Source organism: Lepidochelys kempii, chromosome 8 (assembly GCF_965140285.1).
Source record: "Lepidochelys kempii isolate rLepKem1 chromosome 8, rLepKem1.hap1, whole genome shotgun sequence".
NCBI lineage: Eukaryota > Metazoa > Chordata > Testudines > Cheloniidae > Lepidochelys > Lepidochelys kempii.
In genome coordinates, this window is record NC_136387.1 from 38,507,202 (window position 1) to 38,525,730 (window position 18,529).

At 42.9% G+C, this 18,529-nt stretch overlaps 1 protein-coding gene and 1 pseudogene across 16 annotated transcripts in view; both read left to right on the top strand.

Annotated features, from left to right (window-relative positions):
- The window catches only part of LOC144929056 (protocadherin gamma-C5-like), a 373,601-nt gene that overhangs the window by 275,425 nt on the left and 79,647 nt on the right, over positions 1 to 18,529 (top strand). The window contains exon 1 of one of the 16 annotated variants that reach the window (XM_073356123.1): positions 4,594 to 7,187. The exons of 14 other annotated variants lie outside the window; for them this stretch is intronic. In XM_073356123.1, coding sequence (XP_073212224.1) covers positions 4,764 to 7,187 — 2,424 coding nt within the window. In that variant the 5' untranslated portion in view covers positions 4,594 to 4,763. Of the gene's footprint in view, positions 1 to 4,593; positions 7,188 to 13,804; positions 16,372 to 18,529 lie in introns of those variants that run through there. One more of the 16 variants, XM_073356138.1, reaches the window with a different exon arrangement.
- On the top strand, positions 8,982 to 11,788 carry LOC144930804 (protocadherin gamma-B1 pseudogene; annotated as a pseudogene).

Here is an 18,529-nt window from a genome sequence, read left to right on the forward strand (position 1 = left end):
CCAAGATTTATTTAAAAGGTTAAAGCAGGTAATCATAGAAACACAAATGAGATGCAGTCTTCATTTTCAAAAGCTAATTGAAGCTTCCATAATAAGTAAGCAGTATATGTCCTTTAGGGTAACCCAAGCAAAGCAGCTGGGGATCTCTTGCTTATGCCTAGAAACACTTTGCACCCAGAGTTCAAGCAGCATAGAGATAAAGTTCTTTTTATTCCCCTACTGGCATGTACTCTCAGCTGCAAGCTCAGCTGGTGGGAGGGTGCTATGGAATACACCCCTGTATTCACACCCTACACATTATTGTAATAATCTTTGTACAACATATGCCTTGAAAGGTTTCATATGAAAACTCATAATTTGCTGGTCAGTAATGTACTGGTAAAATATGTATGGCAACATTGCATGTGAAAGTATAAAATTCCCCAGTATGATGTTATGAACACGTGTTCTACAGCCCTGCCCAAGCAGAAATCAGGTCTGTCCTAAAGAAAGGAAGGAATGTGTGCTTGCCTTATTTGCATTTAAGCAGCAAACAGAGTCATCAAGCAGGGAGGGAAAACAAAGGAAGTTCAAACAGGTGGAAAAAACCAGCATGGAATATTCTTCCACATGTACTCTTTGTCTCCTGGGTCTCAGCTGGAAATATTTTTCAAGGGGTGGGGGGACTGAAATTATAAAAAGAAGGGACAAACTGCCCAAGGGATCCCTCTTTCTCTCCCTGCCCACATCATTCTCAGCACTTGAGAAGACAAAAGGAAACAGCCATTGGACTCTGGGGGAGGGGTCCTGACCTTGGTCAGTAATCTGCTGGAGCATGTGGTGAGAAAGTGTGCTTTGCTACTAAGATAGTTTCTTAAGTAGATACTAGTAAGCTTTTTATCTTTGTTTTTCTTGTAACCATTTCTGACTTTGATGCTGCAATACTTGTTCTCACTTAAAATCCATCTTTTTATAGTTAATAAATTTGTTTTACTGTTTTATCTAATCCAATGTGTTGAAATAGAAGTGTCTGGGTAACTCCCTTTAAGATAATAAGATTGCGTACTATTTCCTTAAAGGAAGTATGAATTTAATATATTTGTACTGTCCAGAAAAGGGCTAGGCAGTATAGGACATACATTACTGGGGGAAGATCTGGGACTGGGGGTGTGTTATGGTCATCCTACAGTATAGCCAAGGCTGGCGAGAGCCAGGGTGTACCTGGCAGGCTGCAATTACACACAGACCTTCAGGGTGTGGCTTACATCCTGGAAGGCTGTTTGTGAGTGGCCCAGGTGGGAGCTACTACAGCAAGGCACTGTAAGGCACCCACAATTGCAGGGAAGGGGTGACACAGCCCCCCACCAGTCTGGATTGTGCCCCAATATGACACAGAGGGGTCTGCTTGCATGATTCATTTTCATAGGAAGAAGGACAGAACAACAACAGTCTTTTGTCCTCTTGTTGATGAAATATAGGGAAATTCCAGGTGCAAGGATCCACAATATTCCATCTGGTATCGATGGACCTTTCCTTCTGGGAAGGGCATAACACCTTCAGTTGAATATCAGCCCTTCAGACTAGATGATGTCTCTCTCCTGTGTGGTGATTTACACAGTCACAGAGGCTCACACTACAGCCACTCAAAGATTACCTTACAATATGGGTTACAGATGTTATAAATGAGATTAATACATGCAGTAACTCACAAGCATTCAATAAAGCCTAAACATGTTCTTGTAATTCTAACATCTGTTTTAACAATACTAACACATAGGTGATCCAGATTGATTTTAGGTATGTATTTTTCAGTATTTAATTGAGACCTGGGGACCTTAGCATGAGCAGGCACTTGCTCTTTCAGCATCACACTTTCTTTCTTGTTAATATTCATTGTATTAATTATCTGATCACTGTGAGACTACCTCTGAGTCTGTTTTCCCTGACAGTGCCACTGACCACTTGGTAAGGCAACTCCCATCTTTTCATGTGGTGTATATTTATAGCTGACTACTTTTTTTCACTCCATGCATCTGATGAAGTGGGTTATAGCCCACAAAAGCTTATGCCCAAATAAATGTGCTAGTCTCTAAGGTGCTACAAGGACTCCTCATTGTTTTTACCTAATACACAGTCATCATTCCTAAATACTCATAGTCTTATACTTCTGTAATCCTACAATTTAAGTCTATTTAGCTTACATTGATTATATATGAAATGAGAAATAGCACAATGATAAATGGGTGATAAAATGAACTAATTGGCTGCAGTTTTAAGAGAACTGTCCATGATGATGCCAAGATCTCTTTCTTGAATGGTAAAAACTAATTTAGGCCCCATCATTTTGTATGTATAGTAGGGATTATTTTTTCCAATGTGCATTACTTTGCATTTATCAACATTGATTTTAATCTGCCATTTTGTTGCCCCATCACTCAGTTTTATGAGATCCATTTGTAGCTCTTCATAGTCAGCTTTGGATTTAACTGTCTTTAGGAATTTTGTAGCCTCTGCAAATGGTTTACCCCCTTTTCCAAATAATTTATGAATATGTTGAACAGCACTGGTCCCAGTACAGATTCTTGGAAGACCCCACTATTTACTTCTCTGCATTCTGAAAACTGACCTTTATTTCTACCCTTTATTTCCTATCTTTTAACCAGTTGCTGAGCCAAGAGAGGGCCTTTCCTCTTATCCAAGACTGCTTATTTTGCTTAAGAGTCTTTGGTGTGGGACTCTGTCAAAGGCTTTTTAAAAGTCCAAGTAGGCTATATCAGCTGTATGGTGCTTGTCCACATGTTTGTTGACACCTTTAAATAATTAGAATAGATAGGTGAGGCATAATTTCCCCTTACAAAAGCCCTTTTGACTCTTCCCAAATCTATCATGTTCATCTATGTGCCTGATAATTCTGTTCTTTACTATAGTTTTAATCAATTTTTTTAAAGTTCAAAAGGAACCCAGTTAGTCATTATAAATACAAATATATAAAGAGATTATTATTATTCCACCAGTTTCTCACCTCTTACATATCACCTATATAACATGAAGTTATGTTCTGATATGAAGGTTTTATCTGCATAAATTTGTGATGGCCACTTTACTCAACTGCACCAAGGCCATTAGAGAGTTAAGTGTGTCATTCCAAAGAAGTGATGACAAAACCATTAAAACACCTCTTCCTGTAACTGTCCATGCCACATGTCTTATAAGGGGAAAATCTGTAGTACAAATATTTTAGAGAGTTTAAAACAGTTTGCTTGGCCTTTTCTCTCTCTCTCTCTCTTTACCTGCCTCTGTCAAGCCAGACTCCCTTAGTTACCATGAGTCCAAATGTTCAGTGGTCATGTGATGCCTTAAACATTTAGATAATATCTTTTAAAAAGTCTTTGTATATAAATGTGAATATGTAATATTTTAAGGGCTAGTTTCCCTACTCTTTCCAAAACGAGAAGCAAGTACTGAGTACCACTGGAATGTTATGACTCCTTTTCTGCAGCACAGACAGTGCTCCTATTTCTTGCAATTCAAGATATGGGCTTTTCAAAGTAGCACTGGTGTATGACTGACTATTGACTACCATGGGTCTAGGCTCCCTGTTTTAATTTTATTTTTGTGGACGATAAAGGCATATACCACTGTAGAGGGGGAAAGGAAATATTTATTTGCCTGTTTGATAGTTTAAAATACTGTTTTTAAGCTTCTCCTAGGTTTATAATATTAAACACTACCCTGGAAGAGGTGTATTAGTGGTCAGAGCGTTCAAAGGTGTATAACCAACGATAAAATTAGGTGATTTTCCTCACCATCTGTGTCTGCAATTGATCACATTGTATGACTACTACCTGTGTGTTGTGTTTATATGATTTGATATTTGAAATGTGTGCATTATAGGAATATATATATACTTCTTAAAATAGCATTCTTTTAGCACCATTTCCAATAACCTCCCATTGTCTTAAATATTATAAAACTCAATATGAAAATTGCCAGATTGGAAAAAATTATTGTATATCACAGAATAGATATAGCCAACTCATACACAGCGCTCCTGATTCGTTTATTAATATTTGATCCATAGTGCAGTAACTGAATATATTGGCTTGAACGACAAAAATGAACAAGTCAAATATAGAAAAAAATTGAAATACATCTAGTGATGTAAAAATCAGAAATAAGATTACTACAAGGATGTTAGCATTCAGCAATTGCACAACGCACCACCAAGGTCGAATGCAGAAAGGCGAATCAGATTGGAGAAACATATCCATATACACTTACAATATGCATAACTCTGGACAACGCTATGTATGTGTAGTTCATAATCAATCATGGTAAATTTAAACAAAATTTTAATCACTAAATCCTTATAACTAATAAAGTCAGATTCAGTACAACAAAAATGCTTATTCCTTGTGTGTACCTCAGGCGAACACATACATATTAATGAGAAAACAGAATATTTACAGTGTTAACCATCCAGTGAAAAAGCGGTCAAAAATTCCACCAAGGAGATTCTGCAGTTATTGGTTGAGACTCTGAGCGCCGCTGTTGACCAGTAAGGGAGAGGAACGCGACGAGAGATCCAGCCAGCCCAGCACTGTTGTTACACAGCACTGAACACTGACAGAGCAGAAGCACATTCAACGGGTCTGGATTGAACATTGCAAAGGCAGATATTCGCTAAAACTGATTCTGGTTTAACAATCAACGTTGCCGGAACCAGGGGGTCCAAATACAGAATCAAGACACGTTTCTTGACATAGAGGCGTGTCCACATCAGCATGGGATTAGCAGAAACTCAAAAACTCCGGCACTGCAAAGGGCGAGCCCTGTTCTGCTTTATGCTGGTTACCGTTTGGGAAGCGGTTTCTGGGCAGACTCGCTACTCGATTCCCGAGGAAATGCAGAAAGGCTCCACTGTGGGGAATATCGCAAAGGATCTGGGGCTGGATATAAAGGAGCTCTCAGACCTCGGAGTCCGCGTTGTATCAAAAGGTAGGACGCAATATTTTGCTTTGAATGTTAACAGCGGCCATTTAATCACAACGGAAAGAATAGACAGAGAACAGATCTGTGGCCGGATGGAGAAGTGTCTGTTAACTTTTGAGATTATTGTTGAAGAAAAAATGAAGCTTTATAGAGTTGAAGTTGAAATCACAGATATTAATGACAATGCTCCCAACTTCCAGGCGGAAGAATCGGAAGTAAAAATCAGCGAGACAACAGCACCGGGATCTCGGTTTCCCCTGCAGGAGGCGCAAGACCCAGATTTAGGGATAAATTCTCTGCAGAGCTACCACCTCAGCAGTAATAGGCATTTCTCTCTGGATGTGCAAACTGGATCAGATGGAGTTAAATATGCAGAACTGGTGTTGGAAAAGTCTCTGGACCGCGAAGAACAAGCTGTTCATGATCTAATCCTCACAGCCACTGACGGGGGAGATCCAGTCACGTCCGGCACTGCGCAAATCCGCGTCATTGTTCACGATGTTAATGACAATGCACCAGTTTTCAGTCAGTCTGTCTATAAGGTTAATGTTTTAGAAAATATGCCTGCGGGGTCCACGATGGTGACAGTGAAAGCGACTGATCCGGATGAAGGGATACACCAAGAGGTAAAATACTCAATCAGAAAGATAACTAATAAACCTTCACAGATATTCCACTTGGATTCATGGACGGGAGAATTAACAGTCGTGGGGAACTTGGACTTTGAAGAAGCTGCGTTGTATGAAATTGAAGTTCAAGCTCATGACGGGGGAGGCCTTTTTGACAGATCCAAAATTGTGATAGTTGTTAGCGATGTGAATGACAACGCTCCAGAATTAACAATCACATCTCTCGTCAGCTCGATCCCCGAGGACTCTCCCCCGGGGACTGTAATCGCCCTTTTAAATGTGCAAGATCCAGACTCAGGAGAGAACGGGGAGGTCACGTGCTCCACACCTAGCAACCTCCCCTTCCAGCTGAAGAAACCCTTCGAGAATTACTACAGTCTGGTGACAGACCGAGCCCTGGACAGGGAGCAGGTGGCAGCATACAACGTCACAGTGACCGCCACAGACAATGGGACTCCTCCTCTTTCTACAGCCATCACGATCCCACTCCGGATTTTAGACACGAACGACAACTATCCCCTCTTCGATAAAACATCCTACACCGGCTACGTCATGGAGAATAACCCGATAGGAGCCTCCCTTTTCTGCCTGACGGCGCATGACTACGACTCGGAGGACAACTCCCGAATCACTTACTCCATTACTGGAACTCAGATCCAGGAAGCTCCGCTCTCCTCCTCCATCTCCATTAACTCCGAGACTGGTGCTCTCTACGCTCTGCGCTCCTTCGATTATGAACAGTTCCGGGAGATTCGGTTCCAAGTGCAGGCTCAGGATGGGGGTTCCCCACCTCTCAGCAGTAATGTCTCCGTCACTCTCTTTATACTGGATCAGAATGACAACAGCCCGCACATCTTACACCCCTCCTTTCCCACCGATGGCTCCACGGGAGTGGAGTTGGCCCCTCGCTCCTCCGAGCCGGGTTACCTGGTCACTAAGGTGGTGGCGGTGGATGCAGACTCCGGGCAGAACGCCTGGCTCTCCTACCAGCTGCTGAAGGCTACAGAGCCGGGGCTCTTCTCTGTGGGACTCCACAGCGGTGAGATCAGGACAGCGCGCTCCTTTGCAGACAAAGATGCGCTCAAGCAAAGCCTGGTGGTTTTAGTGAAGGACAAGGGGCAGCCCCCTCTCTCTGCCACGGCCACTGTCACGGTGGTGGTGGCTGACAGCATCTCCGAAATCCTCTCCGATTTAAGCAGCCTCTCAGCTCCTGCAGACCCCCAGTCCAGCCTCACCTTGTATTTGGTGATAGCTGTGGCTTCCGTTTCTTGCTTGTTCTTTACCTTTATCATAGTATTACTGGCCCTGAGGCTCCGCAGGTGGAGAAGCTCGCAACTGTTTGACTCCTCGAGTGTGACTTTCAGTGGAGTTCCCGTCTCGCAGTTTGTGGGGATCGATGGAGTCAGAGCTTTTCTTCACTCCTACTCACATGAGGGTTCTCTAACCACGGGCTCCAGAAAGAGCCAATTCAACTTTCCCAAATCAAACTATGAAAATAATCTGACTAGTCAGTACGCTTATGAGATAAAAGATCCTATTCTAATTACTGAAGAGTTAGCCAATAACAGGGATCAGACGTCCATTCAGGTCAGTTAATATCTGGTTAACCTTGTGATTTATATTTGTAAATGTAGCTAGCTGTTAATCACTACAGAATTACTGAGTGCATCAAGTATTTGGGGGCCTGTATTAGAGAGAATGCTGGGGGGGGGGAGATTATCGGTGATACTAGATGTTTTCCTTTTAAAGCTTTGATCATCCGAACCAGCATGATACTATATAAGTTACCTTACTTGAGATATTACAAAGTAAGGACATTTTCCTATATTTTTAGAAACATAGATTTTCAGAGAGAATAAGAATGTTACTGAAGGGCAAAATGTTTCAGTGACAGCACAGTTCTCAATATTAACTTATTTTTATAAACCAGTGTATTTAACTCCAAATATGATTTCATCTGACTTTCCGTATTGTAAAGGAAATGCATAATCATGAAACTAAAATTATGTAAGTATTTGATTAAGAAGAAGAGACTATTTAGACATTCTTTTAAATTTCCTGCAATAATAATGTTCTTTTGTCTTGTAAATGAGCCTTGAGAATTTGAGAGAAATTCATGACACATTACAGTCATGAGTTTTTATAGCATGTAGTTAGCATTACAGAAAAGATTCTGTGCGCGGTGTTGTAGCCGAGTTGGTTCCAGTATATTGTCTTTTATTGGACCAACTTCTGTTGGTGAAAAAGACAAGCTTTCGAGATTACACCGAGCTCTTCTCGGTAAACTCGAAACCGTGTCGCATTCTCCAACAGAAGTTGGTGCAATAAAAGAAAAGATTCTAATATTTATTGTATTTTTTAAATTAAAACAGTAATATATGTTCCCAAAGTACATTGTTTAAAGCAATCAAAGAAAGGCTAGGAAATATTTTTGTATAGTGGGCATGTGATTATACTTACATGATTTGACGGTCTCCTTTGTCTTTGTATCTCTGGGAAGACTTTGAATACATTTGCTCACGAGGACTCATTTCACTTTTCCATTCCTGTTTAGTTTTTGGAATGTGTGGAAAACTATCCAAGTCTTCTTTAGCGCAGTTCTATGAGAGAATAGGACCTGGTTTCTCATTATAGTTCAACTCAAGAGAAATTTTTTTAGTACTTTTTAGAAACAACCTGTGTATTCTGAGTGGGCAGATTACTTTCGAAGGAAAGATCACCTAAAAGGGACAATAAGGGCTAACCACGAAAATAGTTTTGCTCAGGAGTTTAGATGTATATTTTGAACGCGCAATCACTTGTGCTATTGGGTTTAAAAACTATTGCTTTCTGTCAAACGCTTTAGAACTGCGCTTAGCTGAATCTCACCCATAGGAGTGTTTGTGGAGAATGTGGTTAATACATGGAAATTGTTGTTCTTGTACATATTCATTACACAGACACACACCAAGACGTACACCCACACATATACGCATATATATGCAAACAAAGGCAAAGAAATCTCAAGAATTGTAAGTTTTACACTATCAATAAATAGATACCCACACATCTATATCTATATCTATCTTTATTTTTATCTATATTGAAAAAGCATTTAGACTTTACATTTATACTTACATTAGAAAACAGTTATTTATACTTCAAGGCAATGCTTTTATTATACTACATGTTTTGCATTTCCATGCAAATTAGGAGAAAAAAGCACAAAACAAAACAAGCAAATCTACATGTTTGTGAGTAGTACTGTACCGGCGCCTTGATAAGATCGCTGCTGTTGCAGTTTTCCCGTTGAGACTCAGAGTGCCGCTGTTGGCCAATGCGGAGTCAGGGCTGGAGCTGGAGATCCACCGGAGCCTCCTGCAGTGCGCTTGCTCCGTCACACAGCGCAGATCGCAGAGGAAACAGCAGAGAGACCTTCCCAGCCCGGCTGAGAAAAGGGAACTGCCGTTAGAACACACAATACCGGAATGTTTATCCCTCTGCTGGGATGGGATTTGTAAACACCAGATGTAACCAAAACAGGGAAAGGAGAGAGCAAATCAGGCAGAGGCAGGAATGGAAATCAGGCGCCGAAAGCCGAGCCGGGCAGTCACACGGCAAGTACTGTTGTTTCCTTTCTTATTGTCTTTGTTCTGCCGGGCGGTCTCGGAGCACATTCGTTATTCCATACCTGAGGAAATGGCGAAAGGTTCCCTTGTGGGGAATCTCGCCAAGGATTTGAGATTAAATATCAGAGAATTGCAGCAGCGAAAGCTCCGTGTCAATTCGGAAAAGCAATACTTCAGTGTGAATGGGGAAAATGGCAACCTGTATGTGAATGGCAGGATAGACCGGGAGGAGATATGTCGGGAGACACCCGTTTGTGTCCTGACACTCGAAATGGTTGTGGAAAGTCCTTTAAATGTTTTCCATGTGAATGTAGCGATCCAGGACATTAATGATAACGCCCCGCAGTTTATCAAGAGTAACATTGGTTTAGAAATCAATGAGTTAGCACTGCCGGGTACACGATTTCCCCTACGACGAGCGCAAGATCCAGATACCGGGATCAACTCAGTGCAGAGTTACCAAATCAGCAAGAGTCCGCATTTTACCCTGGCTGTGAAAGAGAGCCCGGATGGAAATAAATACCCAGAATTAGTACTGGAAACATCTTTGGATCGGGAAAAACAAAGTTCCCATCACTTGATCCTGACGGCTGTGGATGGGGGAGATCCAGTCAAATCTGGGACGGCTCAGATTAGGGTTAATGTCACTGATGCCAATGACAATCCCCCTGTGTTTACTGAGGAGATCTACAAAGTCAGCCTTAGGGAAAACCTACCACGAAGCTCCTTAGTGCTTCAAGTGAAAGCCACGGATAAGGATGAAGGATTAAATGCGCAAATCACATACTCATTCAGCAACGCGAAGGAAAATGCTCGTACAGTGTTTCATTTAGATCCTGCGAACGGAAGAATTACAAATACAGAGTATTTAGATTTTGAAGAAACAAACACATACATGCTGGAAGTAGAAGCTAGGGATGGGGGTGGACAAACTGCTCACTGCAAAATACAAATAGAAATTTTTGACGAGAATGACAACGCCCCGGAAGTGACATTTACATCAGTGTCCAGCCAAATACCGGAAGACTCAGCGCGCGGGACCGCGATAGCTCTGATCAAAGCCCATGACCGAGATACCGGAGAGAACGGACAGGTCACCTGTTACATTCTAAAGAGTCTGCCATTTACAATAGTGTCCTCCTCTCGCAATTATTATAAAATCGTCACGGAATCTTCTCTGGACAGAGAAAGGACCCCGGAGTACAATATCACAATCACAGCCACAGACAAAGGCTCTCCCCCACTCTCCACCCAGAAAACCATCCTGTTGCAGATCTCAGATATCAATGACAACGCCCCTGTCTTTGAGAAACCTTCCTACACCGCCTATGTGCCAGAGAACAATCCCTCTGGAGCATCTATTTTCAGTGTAAAAGCCTCAGACCGGGATCTGGACCGGAACGCCCGAGTCACTTACTCCATCCTGAGCAGCAACCTGAGCAGCAACCTCGAAGAGGTGCCTCTCTCCTCCTACATCTCCATTAACTCCCAGACCGGAGCGATCTATGCGCAGCGCTCCTTCGACTACGAGCAATTCCGAGAGTTTGAGCTGCAAGTGAAGGCCCAAGACGGCGGGTCCCCGCCTCTCAGCAGCAATGTCACCGTCAGGGTGTTTATTGTGGATCAGAATGATAACGCCCCTCGCATCCTGTACCCCTCGCTCGGAGCCGATGGCTCCGCCTTGTTCGAGATGGTGCCTCGCTCGTCCGAGGCAGGTTATCTGGTGACTAAGGTGGTGGCGGTGGATGCTGACTCGGGATACAATGCCTGGCTCTCCTACCACGTGCTCCAGGCCACGGACCCGTCGCTGTTCAGCATGGGGCTGCAGAGCGGGGAGATCCGGACAGCCCGCGCCTTTGCGGACAGAGATGCTGTGAAGCACAGGCTGGTCACCCTGGTGAAGGACAACGGGCAGCCGCCTCTGTCCGCCACAGTGACCCTCAACCTGGTGTTTGCCGAGAACTTCCAAGAGGCTCTTCCGGAAATGAGCGACCAATCGAGTGACTCGGCATCTCAGTCTGATATACAGTTCTACTTGGTGCTGGCTTTAGCCCTGATCTCATTTTTGTTCCTCCTGACAGTGACACTGGCCACTGTGATGAAACTGAGAACGTCAAGGAAACGTAAATTACTTCAGTGTTTTGGTCCGGAGCCTTATTCCAAGACCGGCTCTAGGTTTCCACCCAACTATGAAGATGGGACTTTGCCTTATTCCTACCAGTTGTGTTTGTCCTCAGACGCCAGGAAGAATGAATTCACTTTCCTGAAATCTAATGTGCAGATGGACAGGAATATTCTGTGCAGTGACAGCTCAGGGACGGTGTTTATTGGCAATGGAACAAGCAGTTTACATGGTGGGACAGAGACTGCTGGGGAGGTGAGTTTCTGTTTTAATGCCTCATATACTATCTTTATAGAGAATACGCAGTCATTGTGAAATACTGCCTTAATGTGTTTAGGCTTTTCTTTTGTACCCATTTCCATAATATTTGTGGCCTCAGACTTTGTCCTCAGGTGGAGGACAGCGAAAGTTATCCCCATTTTATAAAGTATAAAGCTCACCACAATGGGAATAAGTGACCTGGGCATTTCAGAGAGGAATTCTGCGATTTACCACAAGATAAAACTCAAATTTTCTAAGGCCCTATCCACTTCCTTAACTGCCAATCCCTTCGCTCTTTCCAAAGAGCTCTTTTCTCTCATTTGAAAATATTTAAATTAAATTAAATTAAATAAGTGCATTTTGCAGCGATATTATGTACCTGCTCGCCAATATGATGTGCTTCTGCTAACGACAGAGAAAAATAGGACAACCTTTTAATTTTAATATGTAAAGTTCCATTAATACTCTTTAATATGCTTCTTTTGAACTGTTTTTGTTAAAAGTGCATAAGTTAAAACTGCCAAAAGTTTTGAAGTTGTTATAATCATAAATATGGAAAGTGCGCTCATGGTTTGGCCAATGTCTTGCCTCTTTCTTGTGAATTTTATAGCATGATATTGGGATATGGTGTCATATAAAGCTAGATTTTTTATGACTTTATTATTCACCAGTGGGAAAGCGATGAGGAAATTTTGTAAATCATCTTAAATAAGTGATGATATAACCGTAACACATTACCATAGTGTGTTCTAGATATGGCACATCATTTACATGGAGGAAAGTATTTTACAAATATCTGAGCGATGAAAAACTATTATAGGGCTATTATTCTGTCTTTATCTGCACTTGTCAGGCCAAGTTTTCTTAGCTACCGTGAATCCAAATATTCAGGGGATCATAGGGAGCCATAAATATTCGTAAAATTATATTTGAAAGCCTTTTTATACATACAGCTGGCATTTTGGGGGGACGGCTCTCTGCACTTTCCAGATCCCAGAGCCCTCCTAAGCAAGTGTTGAGTCCACTGGAAATGTTAAACTCCTCCTTTGCAATATCCTAGATCTACTTATAGCCCTCCAGGATCTAGAGATATGGACCCAACTGTCCCAGAGTTATGACTGAAATGAATATTAGCTACCATGAATTTCGGGCCAGTTTAAATATTTCAAGGAAGGGGAAGGCGCATAGTCCATAATTTTCCTGGAAAGTTTATAGTTCAAAATTTCAGACTGTTAAAGCATCTTAGCGGTTTGGAATGTTAGAAAATTTCCTGGAGGGGGTGCAGCAGTGGCCAGGGTGCAGCTGAAGTGGTCAAATATGCATGAGAAATTGAATAATCATGTGATATTATTAATCATATTGCTCTGCAATTTATTAAATTGATATTAACACCACATATCTAGCATGTGTCTGTATATGTGTGTTGGCTGTGTACGTACATGCACTCGTGTATCCTTTCATATTTGGACTTTATATATATTCCTCTTGTGGCAGTATATCCAGGAAGCTAACAGCCTCTTATTGTAATAGATATTATAAAGCTGAATGTGAAACTTTATTGTACAATTTTTGTATCACCCTTTTGGCGAGCCCACCCACAGATAGCGCTCGTATGGCTCCTATATTTCTATGTCATCAAATGAGCTGATAATGAATATAGTGAATTAATGACAAATTTGACTGAGTCAAAATATCTGAAATATGAACAAAATATTATTTAATGCGACAGATGTACAAGTCAGGTATAAGGTTAGGAAACGAGGATATCAGTATATTACAACTATACAGTTAGTGAGCAAAATTCTCATAAAATTCACAGTTCTATGGAAGTGCCACATATAAAGAGAGAGTAATAACTCTGGCAAAATCGATGTATGTTAGATGTATGTTAATTCATAGAAAACATATCAAAATTGCAGATATATTATCAGTAACTTTATAAGAAATTGAGTCAGATTCGCCTCCGACAACAATGTATTTGTTTTCTGGAGATATATTGGACTCCCCTATTTACCTGCAAAACAGAACGCAGCATATTTTAAAAGGTTAAATGTCAAATATAAATACCAACGTACACACTCCAGCACAGAGCTACTGCAGTAATTGGTTGTGACTCTGAGCGCCGCTGTTCACCAATCAGGGAGAGAAACGCGACGAGAGATCCAGCCAGCCCAGCCCTGCTGTTACACAGCACAGAACCTGGAGATCAGACTCTCACTCCCCGGGTCTCTCTGGACTAAGCATTAATGGACGATACTGGCTGAAACTGGCTCCTGATTTGATACCCAATATTTTCGGAAATATTTGACCAAAGATAAAATCCAAACGGAGACATTCCCTGACAGAGAATCGGCGGCGCTACATCAGCAAGGAAATGACCCGGCACTGTACAGCGCGAGTCCTATTCTGCGTGATATTGGTTGCCATTTCGGAGGCAGTTGCTGGGCAGATTCGCTATTCCATTCCGGAGGAAATGCAGAAAGGCTCTTCCGTGGGGAACATCGCAAAGGATCTGGAGCTGGATGTAGAGCAGCTCTCAGACAGAGCCGTTCGCATTGTTTCCAGAGGTAGGACGCAGTATTTTGCTTTGAATTTTAAGAGCGGCCATTTATACATCACGGAAAGGATAGACAGAGAAGAGATCTGTGGTGGGATGGAAATGTGTCTGTTAAATTGTGAGGTTATAGCTCAAGCTAAAATGAAGCTTTTTCCGGTCGAAGTAGAAATCACAGATATTAATGATAATGCTCCCAGCTTCCTGTCAGAAGAATTCGATTTAAAAATCAGTGAAACAGCAGCCCCAGGATCACGGTTTTCTGTGCGTCAGGCAGAGGACCCAGATATGGGACTAAATTCCATCCAGAGCTACCAACTCAGCAGTAACAGGCATTTCTTACTGGATGTAGAAACGCGATCTGATGGAATAAAATACGCTGAATTGGTGCTGGAAAAGTCTCTAGACCGGGAAGAACAAGCAGTTCACAAGCTAATCCTCACAGCCACTGACGGGGGAGATCCAGTCAGATCCGGCACTGCGCAAATCCGCGTAATTGTTCTCGATTCTAATGACAATGCCCCAGTTTTTAGCCAGCCTGTCTACAGAGTGAGCATTTGGGAAAACGTGCCTGAAGGTTCCCCGGTTGTCACAGTAAAAGCCACTGATCCGGATGAAGGAGTCAACAAAGAGGTGAAATACTCTTTCCAAAAAATCACAGACAAAGCTTCCCAAATGTTCCACTTGGACCCTAAAACTGGTGAAATAACAGTCGTGGGCAAACTGGACTTTGAGGAAGCTGCATTATATGAAATTGAGGTGCAAGCGCATGACGGGGGAGGCCTTTTTGACAGATCCAAAATTGTAATCGCTGTTCGCGATGTGAATGACAACGTTCCGGAAATCGCTCTCAGATCTCTCATCAGCTCGATCCCCGAGGACTCTCCCCCGGGGACTGTCATCGCCCTTTTAAATGTGCAAGATCCAGACTCAGGAGAGAACGGGGAGGTCACGTGCTCCACACCTAGCAACCTCCCCTTCCAGCTGAAGAAACCCTTCGAGAATTATTACAGTCTGGTGACAGACCGAGCTCTGGACAGGGAGCAGGTGGCAGCATACAACATCACAGTGACCGCCACGGACAACGGGACTCCTCCTCTTTCTACAGCCATCACGATCCCACTCCGGATTTTAGACACGAATGACAACTGTCCTCTCTTCGATAAAACATCCTACGCCGGCTACGTCATGGAGAATAACCCGAGAGGAGTCTCTGTTTTCTCCCTGAGGGCGAGTGACCCCGACTGGGGGGAAAACGCGAGAATCACTTACTCCATTAATGAAGGAGACAGAAGCGAAGTGCCTTTGTCCTCTTCCATCTCCATTAACTCCGAGACTGGGGCTCTCTACGCTCTGCGCTCCTTCGATTACGAACAGTTCCGGGAGATTCGGTTCCAAGTGCAGGCTCAGGATGGGGGTTCCCCACCTCTCAGCAGTAATGTCTCCGTCACTCTCTTTATACTGGATCAGAATGACAACAGCCCGCACATCTTACACCCCTCCTTTCCCACCGATGGCTCCACGGGAGTGGAGTTGGCCCCTCGCTCCTCCGAGCCGGGTTACCTGGTCACTAAGGTGGTGGCGGTGGATGCAGACTCCGGGCAGAACGCCTGGCTCTCCTACCAGCTGCTGAAGGCTACAGAGCCGGGGCTCTTCTCTGTAGGACTCCACAGCGGCGAGATCAGGACAGCGCGCTCCTTTGTAGACAAAGATGCGCTCAAGCAAAGTCTGGTGGTTTTAGTGAAGGACAACGGGCAGCCCCCTCTCTCTGCCACGGCCACTGTCACGGTGGTGGTGGCTGACAGCATCCCCGAAATCCTCTCCGATTTAAGCAGCCTCTCAGCTCCTGCAGACCCCCAGTCCAGCCTCACCTTGTATTTGGTGATCGCTGTGGCTTCCGTTTCTTGCTTGTTCTTTACCTTTATCCTAGTGTTCCTGGCCCTGAGGCTCCGCAGGTGGAGAAACTCGCAGCTGTTTGACTCCTCCAGTGTGACTTTCAGTGGAGTTCCCGTCTCGCAGCTTGTGGGGCTCGATGGAGTCAGAGCTTTTCTTCACTCCTACTCACATGAGGGTTCTCTAACCACGAACTCCAGGAAGAGCCAATTCAACTTTCCCAAATCAAACTATTCAAATACTCTGACCAGTCAGCAGACTTGTGAGATAAAGGATCCTATTCTAGTTACTGGAGAATTAAACATTAGTAACGGGGATCAGACCTCGCTTCAGGTGAGCTAATATTTTTGGCCGTTTTTATGGTCTAAATACATTTGTGGAGCCAGTAAAGGCACTTGTAATTCATTTGGAATTAGATTATGTGGTATTGTAATCAGCGGAGTATTTGATCACTACATATAAATAAAATGTGTTTGTGGGTACAGTAAGGTTTGTACTGAGCTATAAAGAAGAGATATTCTAAATCACTTTATCAGTTCCTGTTAAATAGAGATTGATATAAAAACCTGGCACTACCTTTGTCTATTTTTGGTGATGTGGACCTATAATTATAGTTCAGTTTATCTGTCATTGGTGCAGGGATATTTCAAGATTTTTTTCCTTGCATCATAGGATAGATTTTGAGCACATGGGTTTATTAGAACCAATTTTAACTTCCCAGAGATGCTTGAAATTTGAGACACGTGAGGGTATGACTGGCAACCTTTTACTGTGTTTCCTTAGGGCAGTTCTATAGGAGAACTTTGTCTAGTGCGTACTTACAGTTCAGTTTATGAGACTGGAACCTTTTCTTAGTTGATTTAGAAATACTTTCTGTGGTGGACAGATTTTTTTAAAGAAAAAAATTAATCTAAAAAGGACAATAATGCTCTACATGTAAGTAAGAAAATTGTTTCGCTCAGAAGTTTTCTTTGAGGCCCGTGGCCGCTCATGTCATTCTCGTATTAAAAATATTATCTTGTGTCCAACAATAGGTAAGTATCTTTGGGTGTATTTCAGGTATGTGGTAGATGTGATTCTTTAAATAGAAATTGTGAAAAATTTTGGAAAGTTCTTACCATTATTCATATTCATACATACATACACACATACATACAAATATATATTTAAAGAATCAGACCCACCACATGCACAAATATGGCACAGAAAACTAAGGCCTGGCACTATCCACAGATGGATAGATACACGTGTGCAGAAGCAAATAGCATTCACGGCTATTTTTTATTTTTCTTTATTATTTATTTATTATTGTTTACATCTATTTTGTGATTCACTTGTTTACAATTAGGGACAATCATTTTAAAATGCTGTACATATAGAATACATTGTAAGCAGAAAATAAAACCTCCCATGGTAGTCACTTGAGCTCTACTGGCACCTGAATAAGATCGCTGCTGTTGCAGTTCTCCGGTGGAGACTCAGAGTGCCGCTGTTGGCCAATGCGGAGCCAGGGCTGGGGCCGGAGATCCACCGAAGCCTCCTGCAGTGCGATTGCTACGTCACACAGCGCGGATCGGAAAGAGCATAGCAAAGAAACCTTCACAGTCCGGCTGAGAAAGGGGGACGTCCTCAGAGCTCTCTGTAGACATAATCAACAGGCAATCCGGGCTCTGTCTGCGATAAATTACTGTTGATTCCCTCCTTTCTAATGTAATGAAAACAAAGAAAAGGAAACAGGAAGAAGAGAGGAGATCTGACCGGCATTGGGATGGAAATCAGCGGCCGAGAGCCGGGCTGGGCAGTCACACGGCAAGTACTGCTGTTTCCCTTTTTATTGTCTTTGTTCTGCCGGGAGGTCTCAGGGCAGATCAGTTATTCGATTCCTGAAGAAATGGCGAAAGGTACCCTTGTGGGGAATCTCGCCAAGGATTTGGGGCTGAGTGTGAGAGAACTGCCGCGGCGAAAGCTACGAGTCGTGTCTGCAGCTAAAAAGCAATACTTCAGCGTGAATGGAGAAAGTGGGAACGTCTATGTGAATGGCAGGATAGACCGGGAGGAGTTATGCGGGACATCTCAACTCTGCCTCATAAATTTCGAAATTGTGCTGGAAAATCCTTTGAATGTTTTCCACATAAATGTCGCGATCCAGGACATTAACGATAATGCCCCGCTTTTCCTAAAAGACAGCATCGATCTACAAATCAGTGAATCCAGTTTGCCAGGGGCTCGATTTCTCCTTGAATATGCTGAAGATCTTGACGTTGGGATGAACTCTCTACAGAGTTACCAGTTGAGCCCCAATCACTATTTTATCCTGGAAGTCAAAGAGAGCCAGGATGGAAATAAATATGCAGATTTAGTGCTGCAAAAATCACTGGATCGGGAAAGCCAGCGCAACCTTCACTTGATCCTCACGGCTGTGGATGGGGGTGAGCCGCAGAGAATTGGGACGGCCCAGATATGGATTAATGTCACCGACGCCAATGACAAC